This window comes from Glandiceps talaboti, chromosome 15, assembly GCF_964340395.1.
Source record: "Glandiceps talaboti chromosome 15, keGlaTala1.1, whole genome shotgun sequence".
Lineage (NCBI taxonomy): Eukaryota > Metazoa > Hemichordata > Enteropneusta > Spengelidae > Glandiceps > Glandiceps talaboti.
Genome location: NC_135563.1, coordinates 2,580,334 through 2,608,170, shown reverse-complemented (window position 1 = coordinate 2,608,170; position 27,837 = coordinate 2,580,334). Strand labels below are relative to the sequence as shown.

The following is a 27,837-nucleotide window of genomic DNA, read 5'->3' as shown; positions in this document are numbered from 1 at the left end:
GATGATTTCGGGTCATTTCTTGACAAAAAATTAAATGACATCCACTTCAGTCAGTTTTTATAATGATCCTGACTGTAAAGAATCGTATTTTTCCGGCAACACGTGGGTGGTCTTTGTTGCCCTAAACGGAAGTCTCAGGCTGTCCTCTTTTACGTGTATATCCCCTAAATGTTTACACGGCAATTACGTTAATTTTGCCGGAAAGTTTTACTCGGCGTAGGTTTACCGATTTAAAAAAAATACTGTTACCAAAACGTTAAGAAGATATTTCCAAGAAAATGTTATATTGGATCTTTGTTCAGAATTTGGCATATCAAAATGTATTTATGTATCTACAGATGGAGTGACAACAATAGAAAGGATAGCAAGGACACCCTTGTTTAGGTTTCAGTGCCGTCAAATATTACAAACGTCTATGTGAAAATGGAGTCAGGGACTGAGGGATCCACGCAATCTTTCCAAGCGAATTCTCCGTTGCCGATCGGCCTAGAAGCGATCTATTCAGTATGTAGAAAGCTCTACCCTGTCCAGCCCAACCCGCTTCAAGTAACAGCAGTCGTGAAGTATTGGTAAGAGATTTTTCGAAGGAAGTAAATGTTTTGTGACATCTTCCCTTCGTCTTGTGGATGTTGTGCTCCATCAGGGAGGTCTGGTCGATCGTAAGAGACGATCGTATGCCGGGGTCGTACTATATGTTAACTCACGTACAACCCTGCTGAACAATCTTCGACAGTTACCAAAATTGGCGAACAAAACTTATTTTTGATGAGCTCATTATCCATAACAGCCTTCCCTTGCAAACATTGTATCAGATTTGTTTACGAAACACTTTTCTTCTTACTTCAACTTCTCATGGCCATTGACACTAGCGATCACTCGCTTTTCTGTGTCAGCCTTTGTTTATGCATGTAAGTGATGGCTACATACAGTGTGTATGTATTATACATCACATTTGAAATCTTTCTAGTAGACGGCGATATTGGTTATTTTACACCTAAGTATAATTCTAGTGCTTGAACCGCAAGTAAAAATGCTATTGTGCATATGATATTGAAAAAAAACCCAGTACTATTTGTATATTGCTAATGCATGAATAACATAGGAATCAGTCTGTTGCTATAGCAACAGCAGTCCTCTAAAGAGCTGATGTGTGGTATGACTTGGAGGTAGGGCTTATCATCTATTAAATACTGTGTGGTTACAAGCAGTTTGCAATCCTTACTATTAAAATATTGTTTACTTTACCATACTGGAAGGGTGGCAGTCACTTTGTCCCAAAACCAACTTGTACCATACACTTGTACCACTGTCAACTTCAGTTTAATTCAATTCAATCTTTATTACACTACACACACTACCAGAGAGTTGATAAATGATATACAATCAACTTGCTGCATAGAGCTACTTGACTCCTCTTGAGAGTCAGCACATATCAGTGATTTTTTAAGATATAGCAAGATTAAGATAATTCAATTAATTGTGTTTTATTATCATTTTTAAGAAAATGTAGAAGAAGTAGAAGCATTCAATTTACAACTCTGGAACTCTATAAATCTTTCAGATTGTGCTCATTACATGAAAATAATAAGAGAAACTCATCATCTATTTCATAATTATTACATCTGTGACAAATTCTGTCATTTAAAGGTAATCTTGTCTCACCATTATCTCATACCATCTAAGAGTGCTAAACTCATCACCATTATCTCATATCATCTAAGAGTGCTAAACTCATCACCATTATCTCATACCATCTAAGAGTGCTAAACTCATCACCATTATCTCATATTATCTAAGAGTGCTAAACTCATCACCATTATCTCATACCATCTAAGAGTGCTAAACTCATCACCATTATCTCATACCATCTAAGAGTGCTAAACTCATCACCATTATCTCATATTATCTAAGAGTGCTAAACTCATCACCATTATCTCATACCATCTAAGAGTGCTAAACTCATCACCATTATCTCATACCATCTAAGAGTGCTAAACTCATCACCATTATCTCATACCATCTAAGAGTGCTAAACTCATCACCATTATCTCATACCATCTAAGAGTGCTAAACTCATCACCATTATCTCATACCATCTAAGAGTGCTAAACTCATCACCATTATCTCATACCATCTAAGAGTGCTAAACTCATCACCATTATCTCATAACATCTACATGTAAGAGTGCTAAACTCGTCCAATAACATATCTGCAATCTAATATATGTAAATAGGTAAACTTTAATTGAAATACTGTGTGCAGGTAAATTCCAAAGTCAAGGTGCACACTGTGAGTTGGCATTGGGATGAGTTGCTTTGGGACAAGTTAGTTTTGGGATAAGTTGAATGGCAACCCAGGCAGTGGAAGGGTTTATTCCCTTTACGTACAATGTATATGTATATGTATTTAAACAAATTCATTCTGGTGGCCAGAAGAATGTTTTCATTCTTGGTCTGTACCACTTTGTCTTTATTCTGGTGATTTGTACCATTTTATTTTTATTCTGTATACACTAGTGTATACCATGTTGTGTTCTTCTTGGTGGTCCCACCAATACCATGCTGTTTTCATTCTCATGGTCTGTACCATTGATGATGATGTTCCATTTTGGTGGTCTGTACCACATTTTCATTCTGGTGGTCTGTACCATAGCATTTCATTCTGGTTGTCCTAGTGGTCTGTAGAATGATTTCATCATGTTGTTTACCTCAAGCTGGGTGTTCTTACTTGTTTTGATTTACTTGAAGTATGTAGATCCTGCTGTATATTTATAGATGCCTAGTGTGGAGTATGGCTTGAAAGCCACAACACTGTGTGCGTAATAGCTATTATCTTACCAGGGGGTCTGTACTCTATAAATGAATGACTAACACTAGTAACAGTCTTGTTTTGTTAATTTTAGTTTTTTGTTAGCAGTAATTGACTTGTACAAGGACAAGTACTGTATGCAAGTTACAATCAACATATACTTACAATGTACATGTACATGTAGCCTGGCTGTTGATATGCATACACATACACATACTGTTATGGTAACAGTACTGATACAACAACATGTACTACCACATAAGTACATACACATGTACATGTACCAGGTTAAGTCAGACATCATAAAAATAACAAACATTTGATTTTTTGGTCAACACCATAACTTCCACTCCAGGTATTTCACATACATTACTATACATTGTAGGTACATGTGAAAATATGGCGACCTGCAAGTTGGTATTCTATTTTGACCCTCTAGCATAAGCCATGGTACAAGGTAAAATGCTATTGCAGGTACAGAGAATTATGGAAAACATAAACAAATCATAATACATGTATGACCATCTTTCATAGTGACTTGGATCAAAATTATTTTGATATACTATAGGTCTGTTTTTGTTAGACAATAATGAAATTGTCCATTTACAGTAATGAATACTTGGATGGGTGTTGACCGCAAGATATGTTACAATTGCATATTATGACATGTACATGTATATCACAGTAGTGTACATTGCAGGTAGTATTAATTCCAGTATAAGTTGTGGTCAGTCTGATTAAAATCCAATGTAATGTACACATCGCGATTTCTTTTTGGCTGTTAAGTTTACTGCCCCATTTGTTCATTTGTGAGCGCTCATTACATGTACATTTCTCTGACACAATACCATAAGTTTTCTCAAACCCAATCACATACTTACGAGTAGCCAACCAAAATATAACACTCAATGTTCAAAATTGAAAGAAAGAAAAAGACGAAATAATAATGATAATATCGTTGTCTGTGCTCTGTGCTCTGTACTCATGCTGTTTTCGAATAGAGCTCTCTGAAGTACTGTATCTGTATGTTTCAGCGTACTACATGTACGTGTTTTCATTGGTTGAGTGATTTCACTCAACGCTCTTGTGTGGCTCACGAAAACCTATGGTATTGTGTCAGATGTATGTAATGAGTGCTCACAAAAGAGCAAACGACAGGAAATGTAACAGCCAAAAAGAAATCGCAACGTGTACACTACATTTGTAAAAAATATACATTGGATTTTAATCGGATTGGACATACGGTATACATGTAGCACAATAGTAGTTTTTGAAAGTCTGTGATACTTTAGGAGAAACCACTTATACAATACATCAGATTTTTAGCACAACTGATAAGGTTCAGCACAGTAGTGCTAAAGGCATGGCAAAGTGTGTGTGTGTGTGTGTGTGTGTGTGTGTGTGTGTGTGTGTGTGTGTGTGTGTGTGTGTGTAAACAACTTAAAGTCAAAGCCCGCTGGACTAATTGCCCTGATATTTGATGGGTGTATTACCGTGGGTGTCTATATGTAGTTGGGAAATCGTTCAAATCAAAATGATCAAAATGTGTGATTTGGGTCAAAAAATGTGATTTTTAATCAGTTTGAAATTTGGTGGGAACATTCTTAAGCATGTTTTTATGTAGATTAAGAATTGTTCATGACATGAACATCAGTGATATGCAAATTAGGCTGTCCTTTTGGTAAAAAATCTTTAATTCCAAAACTACTGAGGAGATGGGGCTGAAATTTAATGGGGATGCACCTGGGAGTATATACAATGTAGTCTATCAGCTAGCCCTCGGATGTTCTTCCGATAAAATACGACACACAGCCGAACAACGCTATCGAGGATGGAATATCCGAGGTCTAGCGAATGTCATCAGGATATAAATAACTGCCAATCAGAGAACCATATTAGCGACAAGCACAAACAGAGGACAATAGCTAAATTTTCATGCATATTCATCTTAAGGAGGGGCTTGTATAAATAACCACCAATGCGTTAACTAAAATGTGTGAATAACAATGTCTACACACTCATCAAACACAATTACCATAAACTGATAAGACATAGTAATGACATAAATGTGTTTGTTAGCACCTGCATGCAGAGATTGAATATATTAAAGTATATATATGCATATATGGCCCAACCCATCGCTTACCGTAATCTCAATGGAATGTCCGGTCTGGAAATGACATTCGCTAGACTGTTCGGGCAAGCCCTCACATGCGAACTTTGTTCGCTTATAGTTATAGCATCGAAAGAAAGCCCGAACGTCTAGCAGCAAGACTATATACAATGTAGATGAAGAAATGTTTGCAAATTAGGTATAAAAATGTGAATTTTGGTCAAAAACTCATCTCAAACGTACTTGGTCAATGAGACTGAAACTTAGTGAGATGTTTCTAAAAGTGTTCTTCTGCAGATTTTCTTCAAAACATTTTGACACATTTGGCCCTAGCAACAGTGACCACGCCCTTAGGAACAACCAAATGGCAGTATACTTTGGTTAAATAGCAATGTCGTCTTGTAGGTACATGTAAGTGAGTAAACATTCAAAAACTGTATGCAAATATCCCTAGCAACCATGACCACGCCCATAGCAACAGCCAAACTGCTGTATTTCACAAAGATAACGGATTCTTAGACAAGTGAACATTCAAAAAGTGTATGCAAATATCCCTAGCAACAAGACCATGCCCAAATGATCACGTATATTGCAAAGATAACAGGGATTAATAGAGTTAGACAAGTGAATAATCATTCAAAAATGTATGCAGATATACCTAGCAACAAGACTACATGTATGTCCATAGGAACAGCCAAATGATCATGTAGATATTGCAAAGATAACATCAGGGATTCATAGACAAGGGAACGAACATTCAAAAAATGTATGCAGATATGTCTAGCAATATGACCGTGCCCATAGCAATAGCCAAATGATCACATATATTGCAAAGATAACAACAGGGTTGGATAGGCAACTGGATAATCATTCAGCAAATGAACACCTATGTACCTAGCATGGATCAGCATGTTGGTAAACATGCATATAAGAGGTACATTTGTAATTAGAACAAAAGTTACATGTAAAAACCACTAATATGAAAGCAGTCTGGGATGGCATGAAGTTAATTTCTGGATATAAAGGGAAGGGAGGGTCTGGTAATCAAATATGCAGATGAGCTACATGTTCATTGAATGATGTAACACCAGCAGCGCTGACTTCTCAGTTTATGAAAGTGTTTGAGCGTTGTGTTTTGCCTAGTATAAGATCTCAAGTCATAGATTTTTTAGACCCTCTACAGTTTGCCTATCAGGAACGGATTGGCGTGGAAGACGCAATTTTGCATCTTTTACACAAAGTCTATTCCCATTTGGAAAAGAAAGGTAGTGTGGTTCGAATAATGTTCTTTGACTTTAATAGCACATTTAACACAATCTAGCACCATCTCCTAGCAGAAAGATTAACGAAAATGTCTGTTAATCCATCCACTATTGTATGGATTATTAAATACTTGACAGGCCGCCCACAGTTTGTCCGTGTACAGAATCTAGTTTCAGATAATTTATACACAGATACAGGTGTGCCTCAAGGCACTGTGCTTTCCCCATTTTTATTTTCATTGTATACAGCGGATTGCCGCCATGCCGATGACACCTGTTCTCTTCAGAAATTAGCAGATGACTCGGCTTTGACTTGGTTTATTCAGAATGACCATGATACCATGTATAGAAGGAAGTCGATAATTTTGTCCAATGGTGTGACAGACATTTCCTGTATTTGAATGTCAGCAAGTGTAAGGAGCTGGTCATAAATTTTAGGAAAAAGTCAACAGCAATTACACCTATTTACATCAATGATAAAGAGGTTGAGATGGTTCATTCATATAAGTGTCTTGGTATGGGGATTGATGGAAAACTAAATTGGAGAGAAAACACTGAAAATTTGTTCAAAAAATGTAACTCTAGTATGTACTGCCTTCGTAAATTGCGATCCTTTGACATTAGTCGTGACTTTCTGGGTAATTTCTACACAGCTGTTGTAAGCAGTGTCTTGTTTTTTGGTGTTGCGTGTTGGGAAGGGAATTTGAACAAACAACTGAAAGGTGGCATAGATAAAATTGTTAAGAGAGCGGGTTCTGTTATAGGTAAAAGACAAGAGAAATTTGAGGAGATATACAATAAGAGAGTTTTGAAAAAGCTGTTAACAATTCTAGACCCCTTTTTGTAACTGTAAGAGCACTTTTAGCGAACGATTTAATTTACCAAAGATTGTAACTGAGCGCTTCAGGAATTCTTTTTTACCACAGGCAATAAGAATTTTTAATGACCAATGTTGAGCTGTAGTGCAGAGATCTTGTGGGTTTGAGTTTTGAATTATTGTAGCTATTTAAATTTAACATTACATGTACATGTATGTGTATCTTGTTGTGTATCTGGTATAATTGTATTATTTTTGTATTTTGGGAATTGTTGTACTGCTGGCAGTGTCCCAATTTCCCCTTGTGGGATTAATAAAGTATTTATTATTATTATTAAAAACTGTACAGTTGTGCTACAATGCCATTGGCACTATTTTAAAGTCTGTGATTTGTTAGGAGAACCCATACAATACATCAGATTTTAATCGGATTGATATAGGAGTGAAGTGTTTCTCTCCTATACCAGTGTAAGAACAATGTTTATTGTCAAAAATGTATACTATATACTATTCTGTTAGACCTCGATTGAGCCTACTATTGAGAAACTAACCCAGGAGAGCACGTCCTCAGTTTATGTCTGGTTGTGTGACAATTTATAGGCACCTGTAATGAGTGTAGAGCTGATATTTTTATTGAATAAGAATACAAATGTACATGTAGTCATGTAAATATGTAAACAAAGAAATGAGTTACAACATAGTTCATCAAATTATAATTTATAAATGTTTACTTTCAAATTTCCGACATTAAACAACCACATCATTTAAAAGATTAAGATATTGGAATAAAACTTAAAAGGATTATCAAAACTTATTGCTCATTTCATCTTTTAACAATAACAGAATTAAAAATGTTTTGCTTTTTGTTTTCAGGTTAGGTGGTCCTGACCCCCTAGATTATATCAGTATGTATCCAAATCCAGGTATTCCAGAGAAGGGAATTCCACCTCATTGGCATTATGTCAGTTTTGGCCTTTCAGATCTCCATGGCGATGGAAGAGTTCATGAGTAAGTAAACAGAGATGTATTTATTCAGTACATTCTGTACTTTGTTATCATCTTGTTATTATTCATGTAAAAACATGACTGTGTAAATAATAATATAGATATTCCATACTTGTACAGACATTGTGTACTTACCAATTAGCTGCAATAATTATGTGTTTTTGTGCCTTATTTCGTTCCGACGTTTAACCCATATCAAGCGCTACAATTCCTCTAACGCAAACGAGACCACGTTGAAAACGTGAGCGAGGTGTCAGCATACTGCCCGTTTCAAAATGTTGCATGCGTTGCTACATTTGCCGATTTTGACGGAATTGGGGTACCTCTGAACACTTCTTGGGTCTTGAAGGCTTCGTAATTAATGTTGTTCATTGTTGTCGTGATACGATCCAATATGGCTGCCTGGCAGTGATTTTGTTTGTTAATTTTCCATGTCCAAAGCTATAACTCAGACATACTTGAACAGATCTCATTCAAAGTTGGTATTAGCACAGTGTTCTATAACATACATGTGCATATCCATTTTCGTCGTGATACAATCCGATATGGCTGCCTGGCAGCCATTTTGTTGGCGCAGTTTTCATGTCATGCTTGAACAGAGTAGTGATATCAAAAACAACCATATGAGGCCAAACAACATTAACCAGGTTTGAAAATGACAACATAAAATCAGTTCCTTAAAACTCAATCATAGCGGGGACTATGTGATTTTCAATGACTTGTTAGTGTTGCTGTGAACGTACTTACCAATGTGTGCATGAGTGTTGCTGACAGTGTACTTACCAATATGTTTATGAGTGTTGCTGACAGTGTACATTGTACTTACCAATGTGTTTATAAGTGTCAGAGTGAAATTTTTAATGTCAACATTTAGATTCACTGGAGGTGAGGGACCAAGTGGTTTTGGTTTGGAACTCACATTTCGATTGAAAAGAGAAGCTACAGAAACTGCCCCTCCAACATGGCCAGCAGAGTTGATGCAGGGACTTGCAAGATATGTGTTCCAGTCTGGTATGTAGGTTTAACATACTGTCTTACATTATAAAGATATGTGTTCCAGTCTGGTATGTAGGTTTAACATACTGTCTTACATTATAAAGATATGTGTTCCAGTCTGGTATGTAGGTTTAACATACTGTCTTACATTATAAAGATATGTGTTCCAGTCTGGTATGTAGGTTTAACATACTGTCTTACATTATAAAGAGACATAGCAGGGATCAAAATAATGGGGGAAAAAATTCAGCAGCCCACTGGTTACATGTATGTCAATGTAAACTCTTTTGTTTAATGTTAAATCTAAATCCTTGTTATTTTTAGCACAACTGAACTGAGGTTCAGTTGTGCTATAGCCTAGGGATCACATGGTATCTGTCTGTCTGTCTGTCTGTCTGTCTGTCTGTCTGTCTGTCTGTCTGTCTGTCTGACTGACTGACTGTCTGTCTGTCTGTCTGTGTGGATGTGTGTATGTAAACAACTTAAAGTCAAAACCCGCTGAACTGATTGCCATGATATTTGGTGGGTCCATTACTTTGGGTGTCTAGTTTGGAAATTGTTCAAATCAAAACGATCTTACCATCGGTTTGTGATTGGGGTAAAAAAATATGATTTTTGGTCAAAAAACTTAAACTCAAAAACTACTAGGCAGAAATTTGGGTGAAACATTCTTCAGGGTGTTTTTACTAAGAATTGTTCATGATATGATCACCTACATGTATTGTTAGCATGGACTAGAATATGGATAAACATTTTTGAAAACTGTACAGTTGTGCTACAACGCCATTGGCGGTATTTTTATAATTGTCTCTGAGTCATGAATAACATGGAAGTGTATAGTAATAACAGATACATCATGTAATAGAAAAAAAACCTCCTTTGCAGTGATCAGCAAACTTGTACTGGCCGAGTACTGGGAAGGGGATTGTACCAAAAAATGTGAAAAATACATCTTCTTTGTAGACATTCCTCTTTGTGCATACTGAAGCATCTCTGTGTTAATGTAGATAACTGATAACAGGTTATAGTATATGTTATGTACTACCAACACTTTGTACAGTCATATATAAAGCCAACAACTTGACCTGCATGACTGACTGCACTACTTGAACCTGACAATAAACACACAATTATACAGTCATGCACATGTACACACAACTATACATGTACATGTACAACATAACCAATACAATGCTATCATCTATTTGTGAAATCTGTATATTCAACATAACCAATACAATCAGGGTTCGTACGGTCCTGGAAAACCCTGGAAAACCCTGGAATTTCAAACCCTCCCTTGAAAACCCTGGAAAACCCTGGAAAAATGCGTCCTACCCCTGGAAAACCCTGGAAAATGATCATGATCAATCGATCGATTAATATTGACGATCGTCATGTCTGTGCTCGAGCCACCCATTCTGGCATTCATATGATTCTGAATCTCGTAAATGTGAAATGGCGAAAATTATTTTTCATCTTGCATAGTGTTGGTTGTCTTTAAAATGTTTTGTGACTAATTATGAAACTGTTGTTAATTTTTTCTCGTCCACATCAGACAATAAGATGTCATTAAAAAATATACTTTAGTGTCAACACCCCTGGAAAATGGCCAGAATCAATATGAATACCCCTGGAAAACTGACCAAAAAAACCTGGAAAGTCCTGGAATTTTGTTTTGCTTTAAGTGTACGAACCCTGTACAATGCTATCATCTATTTGTGAAATCTGTACATTCAACATAACCAATACAATGCTATTATCTATTTGTGAAATCTGTATATTGAACATAACCAATACAATGCTATCATCTATTTGTGAAATCTGTACATTGAACATAACCAATACAATGCTATCATCTATTTGTGAAATCTGTATATTGAACATAACCAATACAATGCTATCATCTATTTGTGAAATCTGTATATTCAACATAACCAATACAATGCTATCATCTATTTGTGAAATCTGTATATTGAACATAACCAATACAATGCTATCATCTATTTGTGAAATCAGTATATTCAACATTACCAATACAATGTTATCATCTATTTGTAAAATCAGTATATTCAACATAACCAATACAATGCTATCATCTATTTGTGAAATCTGTACATTGAACATAACCAATACAATGCTATCATCTATTTGTGAAATCTGTATATTCAACATAACCAATACAATGCTATCATCTATTTGTGAAATCTGTATATTGAACATAACCAATACAATGCTATCATCTATTTGTGAAATCTGTATATTCAACATAACCAATACAATGCTATTATCTATTTGTGAAATCTGTATATACAACAATGCTATCATTTATTTGTGAAATCTGTATATTCAACAATGCTATCATCTATTTGTGAAATCTAATAGTGTATTAACAACAGTAGTTTCAGTTTGTGTCTATCTTTGATAGTTTGCAGATGGCATGTTTGTTATAGTAGTAACACATCCCAATGTTACCCTTTATTTCAATTTTACTCATTTCAAATCAATAAGAATACAAATTGATTCCAAACATAAAGGGAACTATACAGAAAGTATGTGTACTGTTTCATGCACTATTAATTGAAAATGAGAATGTCAAAGGTTGAAGTATGTGCCATTAATCTAGGTACAGTGTCCAACTGTTCACCTCTTAGTGATCTCCATGCAGCTCACCACATTTTTGACTTTATCAGCCAAAACTTAGCAAGATATTTGTGATTTTTCCATGGTTACCTGACTTTATCATCTTGTGAGACCTTTGTGATATTTCCCTCTGGTAAAGATGTACATTTTGTATTTTTACGTCTATGACAGTATGAGTTGATAGACCATTACCATGGATACAGATCAATAGATAGAAGTACATGTAGTTGTAGATTTGTCTGTAAAGCTTACTATTAACTATTATAACTAAAGAGATCTGTTAAAGCATAAATATTTATCACTTAAAGTCATTATACAGTGTTCTTCCTGTCATTGTTAATAATGGTCATTTTTGTTGTCTCTGGTTGAAGGCAAGGGATGTACTTTAACAGGAAGTACTTCAGGGCCAATTATTCTATATCAATGCTTGCATATTGGATTGTTATATAAACAGTATTATATTATACCAGTATATTGATGGTGGAAATCGAGGGATCTGATTGGTCTAGACATTGAACTAGCGCGTCTAAAACGAATGATAATGCACTGCTGGTACGATAATGCACTGCTGGCACACGTCCAAATTTTGTTCGTCTACGAGCGTTGAGTTGTAGTCCGCCGTGATACTGATAGTGAACTCTTCGAATTGTCAGAGGAGGATTTTCTCTCAATGAGACAATATTTTATGAGAAATTATGAAGGAAATTTCGAAAGCAACCCAGTCATCGCGTATTTGTTCAAATCATTGCCTACTACATGTACTAAGGTCAAGGCACTAGGCATGCACGAGATCGGTCCCAGCCACAGCGCGGTTGGAGTGGAAACATTGGTGAGCTGATCATGTCCTGTCATAAAAATGAAGCAAGTGAAAGAGGTTACACTGGCCGACTTACCATTAATCTAAATAGAAATTTGTCTGGGACCCTGTCCTAGAGTATCAGTCATCAATCTGAGAGGGAAATCCCCAAACCCGAAAATCTACTGATGTAACTTCCAGTAATATAAATAATGTAAATATCAACCTGTCTATCATTTCACCGAGTCGCGAATTCGGCCGGGAACGATCGAAGCACGCTGTATTCAATAAACCACTTCAAGTTTATACCTTGAGTCAAACAGGTTGTTTATTCATCACTGTGCACTTTTAATGAGCCGATCAATGTACAGATTATCCCTAGAAACGACGAGCAGATAAAATAAATCCAGTCGCTGCACGACGTTCCACCACATTGAGGCCAAGATCAGCTGTCTTGAAAAGCAGCATTATTGTTATGCAAATTAGACACAGAGGCGCATATGAAACGAGAAAACGTTAGTTCTTATCTTGTTTCCGATATTTTCAATATACTGGTATAATATAATAGCGATAAACCACCCCCTGGGGAAGGTATACCACTCGGTTTTGACCAGTGAACTCAATATATGCACTCGCTATCGCTCGTGCATATATTTCGTTCACTGGTCAAAACCTCTTGGTATACCATCCCCAGTGGGTGGTTTATTGCTTAATTTTAAATAGGAGTTGTAAAAATTATCAATATGTTTAGATTTCTATCAACATTTTATAAATTAGTGATCATATACATTTTGTTGTGAATATTTATTCTGAATTTTCATACAGACACTCTGTGGTGTTTAGTTTGTCTGTATGTTGTGGTGTTTAGTTTGTCTGTATGTTGTGGTGTTTAGTTAGTCCCTGCCGGACGAAGTCTGGAACGGGGACTTATGGATTGGGTTTTGTCTGTCCGTGCGTCCGTCCGCAGCTGTTTCTTGGAGATGCCTGGACCGATTTTTTTCAAACTTGGTACAGGGGCAACATACAATGGCATACATATGCACGTCAATTTGTTTCATGATACGATCCAATATGGCCGCCGAGCAGCCATTTTGTTTGTAAATTTTCCCTGTCTAAAGCCATAACTCGGACATGCTTGAACAGATCTCATTCAAAGTTGGTATTAGGACAGTGTTCTATGACATACATGTGCATATTCATTGTTGTTGTGATACAATCTAATATGGCCCCCTGGCAGCCATTTTGTTTGCGATTTTTCTATGTCCAAAGCCATAACTCAGACATGCTTGAACAGATCTCATTCAAAGTTAGTATTAGGACAGTGTTCTATGACATACATGTGCATATCCATTTTCGTCGTGATACAATCCCCCATACCCGACCCATCCTTTATTGTTGTAGGCATGTTCCATGTCCAACAAGCAGACACAACATATCTAAATCTGTTTGATTTAGGTTCACAAGTGTGATCAGAGTAGTGCTAATTCCTTAAAACCCAATCATAGCAGGGACTATGTCATTCTCAATGACTTGTTAGTCTGTATGTTGTGGTGTTTAGTTTGTCTGTATGTTGTGGTGTTTAGTTTGTCTGTATGTTGTGGTGTTTAGTTTGTCTGTATGTTCTTATATTTGTCTATTATAAATGAAATGATAAACGTAAATTATCACTTATATTACAACTGCTCGATTCACTTTTTTTTCAGAGAATATTTTTTGTAGTGGAGACCATGTGTCATGGCACTGTCCCCTTGACAACAGTGAGTCTAGAATAAATCACATGCTAATGGCTGATGATCCCCAGCTTCCCCCTATTACGACACAGTTTGGTACCGTGCAATTTGTTCAGGTAAATTTCAGCATTTATTGTACATTTATTGTAGTTCTTGTATAGAATGTGTGTGTGTGTGTGGGGGGGGGGGGGGGGAGGGGGGGGGCTCAAAATACTTGGGTACACCACACTACATGTACTATGCACATTAATTATGGCCAGTGCAGGTTAATTTCAAAACCCATGGTACACACTATACACATTAATTATGGCCAGTGCAGGTTAATTTCAAAACCCGTGGTACACACTGTGCACATTAATTATGGCCAGTGCACGTTAATTTTAAAACTAAGGTACACACTATACACATTAATTATGGCCAGTGTAGGTAAATTTCAGAACCAAGGGTAAGCTGTGTATGTTAGTTGTTATTTAAGAAACTGTACAGTAACATTAATCTCTTCAGAATAACAACAACAATCATAAAATAGTTGTTTTGATTGATAAAACTTTGGGTTTTTGATTTCTCTGCATTGTTACCTGGCTCTCAAATCTGAATATTAAATATTAGAAAATTTAACGTATAAGCTATTTGCATATAAACCAAAACTGCTATTATAAAGGAACACTACATGTACATAGACGGAATAAACTCTTTCAGCTCTTATAGCCCCTAGATACCTCAGCATTGGGCTTGATGAAGAGAATCTGTCATCTCATAATATTTCAAGACTAACAAGACACTGGAGAATAGAAATAGAACAAACACAGCTTTTACTACAATGTACAAATGTACATAACAATGTTATGAAACACATAATACCACAATAGTTATCAACATCTCAGTCTAAAAATAGAACAAAAACTGACAAATTGAGACAGCACAGAACATGTTCCACACCCCACCCCCCACCCCCATTGCTCTCCTTTGTTACATGTATTTATAATATTGAGAACAGTTAAAAATATATAAAATCTGCTTGTATTCCCTGAGTGTTATACCAGGTACCCAAACTAAAATTATGCTACAGGTCTAGAAATCTAACCCATCCTTCATGAGATTTCTCTTCTTTGTCTCTCGGCCCTCAAACCTGAATATTAAATATTTGAAAATTTAACATTATCTAAACTATTTGCATACAAAACGTATAAACCAAAACTGCTCTTATAACTCTGATCTTTGTAAACATCAATAAATCTACAATTTATTATTAGTAGTTGATATTTTATCATGATATCACCTATCTACACAGCATTGCACAAACTATCTCCCGCCATCAACTTTCACTTCTGGTCAAGTATTTCAAGCAATACTGCAATCTGTAGCAGTCATATTGGATTTATTAAAATACATGAAAACATTAATATTAAATATACACATTTTACCACTGTCCGATAATCTACAACATACTAAATTACCTTTGAGAATTGAAAAAAACATGATTTACATAAGACTACATGATTCAGCCACCATCTCTGATAACAGTAAAGTTACACTATGTTATGCATGTATGTAGTAAAATATGGATGTAGGCCACCATCTTATTGAAAAGTTGATGCAAGCAACCAGTCAGAAAAGAAGAAATCAAATATGGCCACCATTAATGGCAGTGATAAATTATGGGATATAAATGCATTAGAGCTTGCTATATGTACATGAACAATTCATTGTAACACAGAAAACTTAAATTCACATTTACTGATTTCACATTGTTTTTTTTCTGTGCAACAAAATCTGTCAATCATATCAAATCCCCAATGTATAAATTTTATCTCATAAAAGTTTGTTATAAAGCATAGATTTTATTAATGTTTAAAAACTGTAATAGTTGTTTGTTTGTTTGTTTGTTTGTAGGTTTTAGGAGTGTGTAGTGAAGAGTTACAAGCAGCTCAACAATGGAATGGTCCGGCTGTGCTAGACTTAGTCCGGAAAACACACCTGTAAGTTTTCATTCATCATTTAACGAAATTTTAGCAACAACTTGTAATCAATTAATGCAGGAACATGTATGGTTTACACATCACTATCGGAAGATACTGTGAACATATCACAGTTTAATCCAATATATAGTACTATGGTTTGAATTTGAATACAAGGTTGATAATCAGGGGGTGTTACATGTAGTGAATATAAAACATACATCCACATTTCATCTGAAAATTCCCTAAACATGGGGTCAATATGAGATGTATCATGATCAGAATTAGGTAGAATGGATTAAAACACATAAGTGACATATTACAATGGTACAAGTCAAATTTAATAACATGAAAGATGACTTTTTGACTACATTTTCCTGGTTTATTTGCAGTGCTGGTGGTCCATGGTTGGTAACTGATATGAGGCGAGGAGAAAGCATATTTGAAATTGATCCTCATTTACAAGAACTAGTGGATCATGGTATTGAGGCTGATGGCTCCAATCTGAGTGGTGTCAGTGCTAAGTGTTCATGGGAAGATTGGGATGATTTCTCCAATGAAAGCAGTGGAACTGAACAAAATACACCTCACATTTCAAAATACGGTATAATTCAAATATTGTATATTTACATGATCAGTCTGTATTTGCTAGTCAATACTTAATGTTGTAAATAGATAAATTGTGAGTCTACTTCGAACAGATTTCCAGAAAAAAGATAACACCTGGTTCCACTTTGTTTATTCAGGAGTATAGTACAGTATCTGTGCTGTAGAACTTGCAACCATCAACTTGAATTTCATACAATAATATACATGTTATTTTGACAAAAGTGTTGTGATTACACTTCAGAAAGTAATATTGTATAGCACCCCATGTGTTGTAAATATTACCAATTGTGTACTTTTGTTTTCAGATTCAGAACAAATCAAAGCAGCATTGCAGCGAGGTCTGGGACAAGACAGAACAGTACTACCACCAATAGATGTCCAAACACCAGCTAATATCAGGCATGAACGGGATAGGTGAATGGTTTTCATTGTTAGAGCTTGTATGGTCCGTCAGTGTCTGTCTGTCTGTCTGTCTATCTCTGTCTGGAGAAAATTCACTTTATGTATATCTCTATAGTAGAGAGGCATTCTAGAACACATTTTATTGTTGCTAGGCAACCACTCTCTTTGGCGTGGGAGAGACATTTCTCAACTGCTATACTGAAATCTATTAATCATGCCAGTTTCAGTACTTTCTGCACAATTTTCTTCATGTACTGGTAATATACCAGTACATATTGTTTTAGTTGATGAAGTAACTGCAGTGAAACTTTAGAAATATGTTAAAAGACCGATAGATACAGTGTAAGCGCTTGGTTGTGCATCCTATTGTTCTCATCATGCACAACGTGGGTGGTCTGCATGTGCAAAATTCAAATTTCTGTCGAACCGAGCACTCAGAGGAGTTCGTTGCATTTTACTTATTTCCAAATGTATCATTTGTTGTGAAAATTTGAAGACAGACTCAGGTATCATTGCTGTCACATACATAAAAACTTCACACGGGTACAAGTGTGCTCAGAAATGACATACCACAATCAGATGATAAACCATTGATTTTTTTACTTTGCCAATACACTAACTTCTAGAGCTCACCCCTCTTAGAATTTTCATCTAATGGTGGTATATGCATTTATCTCTTTGGTTGTGGTGTTCTGTTTAAAGGCATTACACATTGTCAAAAGTGACAATAGCCAACAAGTTCCAGTGCTGTTTACAAGATGATAACTACATAAAACCTGACATTTTGACCACATAAGTGTCACATTTCACTTTGAATACATATTTCTACAAATTTGTCAATTTTGACTTCATCATAGAAAAAAACTTCTTGATATAGATGTATATGTAGAAGAGGAGACAATATGTTCACCACTTCTTACAAAACAAGTGTTCTGATGATAACTCTTGGCCCATAGCAATGACAGTATGCATGCAAATACACCCCCAACAAGAATGGAAATAGAACATCCATGCATTCACACTGGATACATGTATTCTACTACAACAATATATCAAATAACAGTGTTTTAATGAAATGTACTACAAAATGATATTGCTTGAACATATTCCTGGAAAATGATGTGTTTGTATGTAATTGATGTGGTGGGGTACCTCCCATCAAAACCACTACCTAGACACTATTGTGAAAAAGACTGTTTGATGGAAGTTTACAATAATCATACTTTACATTTTAATAGCAACCAAGACATTCTTGATAAACGGAAGCCATCTCTAGGAGGAAGTTCAGAAAGTGATCTTGAAGGAAGTTCGATGGAGCTTATCAGAACGAGAACATTGGATGGTGTAAGGTTGAAGTTCAATATGGAAGCTGGTGCTTTGTTACCCTTAGCATTTAAGTAAGTTATATACAACATGTAACTCTCACTTGTGTTCATATCAGACAATATTTTGGAACAGTCCAATGGTTTGAGGTTTTATTGCCACCTGGATTCACGTCAAATCATGAGTTCAGCTTGGTGATATTTTGAAAAGAGTTCTGTTACACGGTATGTGTAACAGAACACATTCACTTCCAACCTCACTTGTATTTCTATCTCTAGAGAACAAGATATATATAAGGGGCCTGATAATCTTTAATTAAAAACTGTACACTTAATTATTTTGTACACAGAATAAGCCTTAATATTAGTCTTAAAAATCTAAATTTTTCTCTCGAAAAGATTGAATGAAATGATGGCAAGAAAGTGGAAAATGTTCTCTACATAATATACCCTGTTAATTTTACAATTGTGCTGATCTCTTTATGACAGAGGAAGATTAAAACATGGCCGCCATTTTACATTTAAAAGTATAACTGGAGATGTTGCAGTGACATTAGTATCAGCTCACGTTGAGGGTTCAATAGTAGATGAACACCACCATTATGCAGCTCATGGACCCTGGCTACAGGTATGGCAAACTGTTTTGAGTCATAAATGGTTGAATGGTTAGAGTGACTGGCTTGTAATCTGTACATTGCTGGTTATGGAGTCATGATGGTTGAATGGTTAGAGTGACTGGCTTGTAATCTGTACATTGCTGTTTTGAGTCATAAATGGTTGAATGGTTAGAGTGACTGGCTTGTAATCTGTACATTGCTGGTTGTGGAGTCATGATGGTTGAATGGTTAGAGTGACTGGCTTGTATCTGTACATTGCTGGTTGTGGAGTCAGTTGTACATGTATAATTGGATACAGTTTAATATGTAGCACTGTCAACCCAGTTGTACATGTATAATTGGATACAGTTTAATATGTAGCCCAGTCAACCCAGTTGTACATGTATAATTGGGTACAGTTTAATATGTAGCCCAGTCAACCCAGTTGTACATGTATAATTGGGTACAGTTTAATATGTAGCACTGTCAACCCAGTTGTACATGTATAATTGGGTACAGTTTAATATGTAGCACTGTCAACCCAGTTGTACATGTATAATTGGGTACAGTTTAATATGTAGCCCAGTCAACCCAGTTGTACATGTATAATTGGGTACAGTTTAATATGTAGCCCAGTCAACCCAGTTGTACATGTATAATTGGATACAGTTTAATATGTAGCCCAGTCAACCCAGTTGTACATGTATAATTGGGTACAGTTTAATATGTAGCCCAGTCAACCCAGTTGTACATGTATAATTGGATACAGTTTAATATGTAGCACTGTCAACCCAGTTGTACATGTATAATTGGATACAGTTTAATATGTAGCCCAGTCAACCCAGTTGTACATGTATAATTGGGTACAGTTTAATATGTAGCACTGTCAACCCAGTTGTACATGTATAATTGGATACAGTTTAATATGTAGCCCAGTCAACCCAGTTGTACATGTATAATTGGGTACAGTTTAATATGTAGCACTGTCAACCCAGTTGTACATGTATAATTGGGTACAGTTTAATATGTAGCCCAGTCAACCCAGTTGTACATGTATAATTGGGTACAGTTTAATATGTAGCCCAGTCAACCCAGTTGTACATGTATAATTGGATACAGTTTAATATGTAGCACTGTCAACCCAGTTGTACATGTATAATTGGGTACAGTTTAATATGTAGCCCAGTCAACCCAGTTGTACATGTATAATTGGATACAGTTTAATATGTAGCACTGTCAACCCAGTTGTACATGTATAATTGGGTACAGTTTAATATGTAGCCCAGTCAACCCAGTTGTACATGTATAATTGGGTACAGTTTAATATGTAGCCCAGTCAACCCAGCTGTACATGTATAATTGGGTACAGTTTAATATGTAGCCCAGTCAACCCAGCTGTACATGTATAATTGGATACAGTTTAATATGTAGCACTGTCAACCCAGTTGTACATGTATAATTGGATACAGTTTAATATGTAGCCCAGTCAACCCAGTTGTACATGTATAATTGGATACAGTTTAATATGTAACCCAGTTGTACATGTATAATTGGGTACAGTTTAATATGTAGCCCAGTCAACCCAGTTGTACATGTATAATTGGATACAGTTTAATATGTAACGCAGTTGTACATGTATAATTGGATACAGTTTAATATGTAGCCCAGTCAACCCAGTTGTACATGTATAATTGGGTACAGTTTAATATGTAGCCCAGTCAACCCAGTTGTACATGTATAATTGGATACAGTTTAATATGTAACGCAGTTGTACATGTATAATTGGATACAGTTTAATATGTAGCCCAGTCAACCCAGTTGTACATGTATAATTGGGTACAGTTTAATATGTAGCACTGTCAACCCAGTTGTACATGTATAATTGGATACAGTTTAATATGTAGCACTGTCAACCCAGTTGTACATGTATAATTGGGTACAGTTTAATATGTAACGCAGTTGTACATGTATAATTGGATACAGTTTAATATGTAACGCAGTTGTACATGTATAATTGGATACAGTTTAATATGTAACGCAGTTGTACATGTATAATTGGATACAGTTTAATATGTAGCACTGTCAACCCAGTTGTACATGTATAATTGGGTACAGTTTAATATGTAGCCCAGTCAACCCAGTTGTACATGTATAATTGGGTACAGTTTAACATGTAGCACTGTCAACCCAGTTGTACATGTATAATTGGGTACAGTTTAATATGTAGCCCAGTCAACCCAGTTGTACATGTATAATTGGATACAGTTTAATATGTAGCACTGTCAACCCAGTTGTACATGTATAATTGGATACAGTTTAATATGTAGCCCAGTCAACCCAGTTGTACATGTATAATTGGGTACAGTTTAATATGTAGCACTGTCAACCCAGTTGTACATGTATAATTGGGTACAGTTTAATATGTAGCACTGTCAACCCAGTTGTACATGTATAATTGGATACAGTTTAATATGTAGCACTGTCAACCCAGTTGTACATGTATAATTGGGTACAGTTTAATATGTAGCCCAGTCAACCCAGTTGTACATGTATAATTGGGTACAGTTTAATATGTAGCACTGTCAACCCAGTTGTACATGTATAATTGGGTACAGTTTAATATGTAGCCCAGTCAACCCAGTTGTACATGTATAATTGGATACAGTTTAATATGTAGCACTGTCAACCCAGTTGTACATGTATAATTGGATACAGTTTAATATGTAGCACTGTCAACCCAGTTGTACATGTATAATTGGATACAGTTTAATATGTAGCACTGTCAACCCAGTTGTACATGTATAATTGGATACAGTTTAATATGTAGCCCAGTCAACCCAGTTGTACATGTATAATTGGGTACAGTTTAATATGTAGCACTGTCAACCCAGTTGTACATGTATAATTGGATACAGTTTAATATGTAGCCCAGTCAACCCAGTTGTACATGTATAATTGGATACAGTTTAATATGTAGCACTGTCAACCCAGTTGTACATGTATAATTGGATACAGTTTAACATGTAGCACTGTCAACCCAGTTGTACATGTATAATTGGGTACAGTTTAATATGTAGCCCAGTCAACCCAGTTGTACATGTATAATTGGGTACAGTTTAATATGTAGCCCAGTCAACCCAGTTGTACATGTATAATTGGGTACAGTTTAATATGTAGCCCAGTCAACCCAGTTGTACATGTATAATTGGATACAGTTTAATATGTAGCACTGTCAACCCAGCTGTACATGTATAATTGGATACAGTTTAATATGTAGCCCAGTCAACCCAGTTGTATATGTATAATTGGATACAGTTTAATATGTAGCACTGTCAACCCAGTTGTACATGTATAATTGGGTACAGTTTAATATGTAGCCCTGTCAACCCAGTTGTACATGTATAATTGGATACAGTTTAATATGTAGCCCAGTCAACCCAGTTGTACATGTATAATTGGGTACAGTTTAATATGTAGCCCTGTCAACCCAGTTGTACATGTATAATTGGATACAGTTTAATATGTAGCACTGTCAACCCAGTTGTACATGTATAATTGGGTACAGTTTAATATGTAGCACTGTCAACCCAGCTGTACATGTATAATTGGATACAGTTTAATATGTAGCACTGTCAACCCAGTTGTACATGTATAATTGGATACAGTTTAATATGTAGCACTGTCAACCCAGTTGTACATGTATAATTGGATACAGTTTAATATGTAGCCCTGTCAACCCAGTTGTACATGTATAATTGGATACAGTTTAATATGTAGCCCAGTCAACCCAGTTGTACATGTATAATTGGGTACAGTTTAATATGTAGCCCAGTCAACCCAGTTGTACATGTATAATTGGATACAGTTTAATATGTCTTTAGTCCATTGAGCTTCAATGGCTGCAGCTGCAGGCTTGTGTACTCCCAGGGAGTTGAGATACTTAAAAAGGACCATTTTGTCATTATTGATTTTCACCTAGGGTTAATGATTGTGAAGCACTTTGAGGACATCGTGTTGGGAATCGCTTTATAAGAAGTCACAATATTTTTCAACAAAAGTAAAATAAGATATGACAAAAATAGGAAGTAATATCTCATGAAATGCTGGATAGTAATAGTCATAAGGAATTTATTCTGTGAGCTTTTCACCAATGAGTCAGATAATAATAGAGTCAGTTAGTTAGTGAGTGAGTGAGTGAGTGAGTGAGTGAGTGAGTGAGTGAGTGAGTGAGTGAGTGAGTGAGTGAGTGAGTGAGTGAGTGAGTGAGTGAGTGAGTGAGTGAGTGAGTGAGTGAGTGAGTGAGTTAATTAGTTAGTATATTGCTTTCCATTCATAACAATGATGTCAACTTGTTTCTACTCCAGTGTACTGTACAGATTCAATATACTTTCATATGCCACATATAAATGCTCTCTCTCAATTCTTGTTCTAAATTATAGATTCTTGTGGCAGATGAAGTTTTAGATACAATGATTGAAGACTTAGATGTGTTAACCAACCCTGCAGAAGTAAGTACATGTATTATCATGACATGAAAGCAAATATTACTACCAGTACACTTCTTATCTTAATTTGTGGACAAGGTCATGTTATTCAGAAAAACACTGAAATTGACTATAAAAGCCTTTACATGTATTGTATGTTACTTTTAGGTTTTTTATGGCAAAATTAAAAAAAAAAGAGCTTGAATAAATGTTTGTGGATGATGTAATTGTGAATTTATGGCTCTGCATTGAGAATATCATAACTACATGGAAAACTTCCCTCTGACCAGTAGTTGGACCTAATATTTTCACCCCAGTTTGCATATTTGTCTCATAAATCATGACATGATGCCATTCCTTTCATTTGAATGTACTGCAAAAAAAAGGTTTACTTAGTATTATGATGTTTTAATAACTCACAAAAAATTGATAGCTTTTGCAAAAGTAATGATTGTGAACAGTGTCAATGTCAGTGAAAAATGGCAGACATGAGTGGTCCACATCAAAGCACTTACAATACCAACACAACAAAGTTGATATTAGTCTTTGAGTAAGGCTTTAATATCACCTGATCTATCATATGGCTGCTTAAACCATGACAATTGCCAAGTAAAGGTGGTGACTTGTTGATAACTGGCCAAAAACTGAATCTGTTTAAAAAGATAAGACCATGAATATCCTCCGCAGTTTGTTTTCTATTCAGACATTGTTATATTTATATATATATCTTGTACTACATTTGTCATTATTTCATGCACAAGCCAAGTTGAAGAAAAACTATGAAATATATACTCTGGTCATTTTACGTCACAACAATGCATGTCTACATCATTGGTTCTGCTGTGTTCAAAATATGAGTCAAAATGTTCAAAATTGCCATTACTTTGCCCTGGTTTTTCTTTGATATTATGTTATTCTCCAGTACTTTTTTCATTCAGCCGGAAAATACTCATGACCTAAGGGTTGTCACTACGGGTCTAGTGACTTGTACTGACAAAGGCCCCTTAGGTCACTTGTATTTTTCTTGGCCGAATGAAGAAAAATATTGGGAATAACATCCAATTATAGCATTTGTGTGTTTTACCACTGTGTCATCACTTGACACTGTCCAAACAAATCATACAATTAAACATTGTCTAGTAGTAGTAGTACAGTACTACATACCAGTACTCTACAGTATAACAATTGTCTAGTAGTAGTACAGTACTACATACCAGTACTCTACAGTATAACAATTGTCTAGTAGTAGTACAGTACTACATACCAGTATTCTACAGTATAACAATTGTCTAGTAGTAGTACAGTACTACATACCAGTACTCTACAGTATAACAATTGTCTAGTAGTAGTACAGTACTACATACCAGTACTCTACAGTATAACAATTGTCTAGTAGTAGTACAGTACTACATACCAGTACTCTACAGTATAACAATTGTCTAGTAGTAGTACAGTACTACATACCAGTACTCTACAGTATAACTATTGTCTAGTAGTAGTACAGTACTACATACTCTACAGTATAACAATTGTCTAGTAGTAGTACAGTACTACATACCAGTACTCTACAGTATAACAATTGTCTAGTAGTAGTACAGTACTACATACCAGTACTCTACAGTATAACCATTGTCTAGTAGTAGTACAGTACTACATACTCTACAGTATAACCATTGTCTAGTAGTAGTACAGTACTACATACTCTACAGTATAACAATTGTCAAGTAGTAGTACAGTACTACATACCAGTACTCTACAGTATAACCATTGTCTAGTAGTAGTACAGTACTACATACTCTACAGTATAACAATTGTCAAGTAGTAGTACAGTACTACATACCAGTACTCTACAGTATAACAATTGTCAAGTAGTAGTACAGTACTACATACCAGTACTCTACAGTATAACAATTGTCTAGTAGTAGTACAGTACTACATACCAGTACTCTACAGTATAACAATTGTCTAGTAGTAGTACAGTACTACATACCAGTACTCTACAGTATAACAATTGTCTAGTAGTAGTACAGTACTACATACCAGTACTCTACAGTATAACCATTGTCTAGTAGTAGTACAGTACTACATACCAGTACTCTACAGTATAACAATTGTCTAGTAGTAGTACAGTACTACATACCAGTACTCTACAGTATAACAATTGTCAAGTAGTAGTACAGTACTACATACCAGTACTCTACAGTATAACAATTGTCAAGTAGTAGTACAGTACTACATACCAGTACTCTACAGTATAACAATTGTCTAGTAGTAGTACAGTACTACATACCAGTACTCTACAGTATATGAATTGTCTAGTAGTAGTACAGTACTGCATACCAGTACTCTACAGTATAACAATTGTCTAGTAGTAGTACAGTACTACATACCAGTACTCTACAGTATAACAATTGTCTAGTAGTAGTACAGTACTACATACCAGTACTCTACAGTATATGAATTGTCTAGTAGTAGTACAGTACTGCATACCAGTACTCTACAGTATAACAATTGTCTAGTAGTAGTACAGTACTACATACTCTACAGTATGACAAAGCTGTATTGCCATATATGGTCAATGTGAGAATTTCAATCAAAATGATCCATTGTTGCAAGAACCATTCAAAGATGTTATGAAATATATCTGTATTGGAAAGTGTTAAATGATAGAACCTATTGATTTTCATCCTGTAATATTGTTTAAATAATATAGAATTATTGTTTATTACTTTTTCATTGCAGGTTGAACTTCCCAAAAAATTTATATGGCCTGGTCAACGGTTGTCTATAACTGTTATACAAGATGAATGAATTATTAAAAGGAAAGAGGCTGAAGATTTAAAAAAACTGCCATATCGCAACTCAGTTGAATGGAAATTTTTATTTTTTGATGATCTCCTGAAATTCGTATTAAAAATGTCATTTGGGGTAAAGTACAAAAGAGAAAGTAGTGTCAAATGAAAGCAATAACAAGATTAAAAAAATTCATTTTTCTGTTACTGTAAACTTTCGTTAGATTCTGTTATTGATCAGATTTCAAGATGGCTGCTGGTTTCCATAAAATTTTAATTAATGATAACATTTGCATATTTTAACGGATCAGTGATTGCGTTGTGTCATATACTTTTTGTAAAAATTGATTAACAGAATTAGAACAAAGTACATTGAAGTAGATGACACAGCCATTAGTTGCTTTCTAATACTTACAGCACATCACCCCAAAATATACAATTCAAATAGAAGCATGAGAACATGGCGTCAAAAGACCTGTGGTAGTATTTATATTATATATAAATAATAGCTCGTTCAAGATTGGCGCCACCACATGGCACTCTAAAGAGAGGGTCTATGTGACATTCATTTACATATTTTAATTTGCATACTTCACAAATTTTAATTTGCATTTGTAGAGAAAAATAAAAATTGTAGAAAGGTGAAGTATGTTTGATTGAAACAGGGTCATTTGTCCTTTCTGCCCCAAGTAAGGTTGGAGGGGTGATTCTGCTAGCACTTATAGAAGTTTACAATGTGAATTATTTATTAGACTACAAAATTCAAGTTACCAGGGGTAGGGGCTGGCTAGGTTTGGTGCTAAAGTGTTGAATTCTTTCAAATGATTTCTTTTTTTCACTACTTATTTATTAAAAGCTGAATAACACGCAGTATAGAAATACATAACTGTGTATTTATTTTATTAAAATGTCATAGTTGTATTTTCCTTTTCTGTATTTTTTTACAAAATGTAGAAGTGATGAATGATAAGGAGATAGCTGCTAAAGCTTGGCAAGGTTTGAATGACCACTGATTTGTTACCAAGTTGTTATGTTTTAACGCTATCTAGCCATCTACTCTCAACCAAAGCGGGTGCTAATTACTAAATTAACATCAATATTGTCTTTATTAAAAAAGCATTGTCAAATCATATTCATATTCATATACAGTAATCATTGTAAAAATCTGTGAATTTCAGTTCAGGTCATATATTTCTTTAACTTATTATATGCATTATTTGAAATACAACTTTTAACAATGATTACACTATATGCCCACATCAAGTCTACAGGCTATCCATGGCTTTGATCCTCTTTGATGTTAGAGAGAGAGAGAGAGATTGAAGAGGATCGAAGCAATGTATAGCATTGCGACTAGTTGATACTCAATCTGTGTCAATATTTCATATCTCAAGTATTATGCTCCACTGGCATGATGCTGCAGTACTTCTTAATATGTTGGATCAATCTCAAGTTTTTAAGACAGACAGAAATCCGTACTTGGTGAGAATGAAGGAAAGTGGATCAT

At 35.4% G+C, this 27,837-nt stretch overlaps 1 protein-coding gene across 1 annotated transcript; it reads left to right on the top strand.

Moving 5' to 3' along the window:
* The first annotated feature begins 225 nt into the window (after nucleotides 1-225).
* On the top strand, nucleotides 226-27,837 carry LOC144446151 (suppressor of fused homolog). The gene is made up of 11 exons (XM_078135876.1): nucleotides 226-569; nucleotides 7,874-8,008; nucleotides 8,880-9,016; nucleotides 14,141-14,283; nucleotides 16,061-16,146; nucleotides 16,518-16,729; nucleotides 17,040-17,148; nucleotides 18,375-18,533; nucleotides 18,948-19,086; nucleotides 23,494-23,562; nucleotides 26,281-27,837. The coding sequence occupies exons 1-11, from the start codon at nucleotides 424-426 to the stop codon at nucleotides 26,347-26,349; spliced, it is 1,404 nt and encodes a 467-aa protein (XP_077992002.1). The 5' UTR covers nucleotides 226-423; the 3' UTR covers nucleotides 26,350-27,837.

What these genes read in the sequence shown, in the direction of transcription:
- LOC144446151 (XM_078135876.1), top strand. Translation starts at nt 424, where the DNA reads ATGGAGTCAGGGACTGAGGGATCCACGCAATCTTTCCAAGCGAATTCT. An exon ending in GTACCGTGCAATTTGTTCAG is followed by an intron (nt 14,284 to 16,060) that starts GTAAATTTCAGC and finishes GTTTGTTTGTAG; the next exon opens with GTTTTAGGAGTGTGTAGTGA. An exon ending in TGTTAACCAACCCTGCAGAA is followed by an intron (nt 23,563 to 26,280) that starts GTAAGTACATGT and finishes TTTTCATTGCAG; the next exon opens with GTTGAACTTCCCAAAAAATT.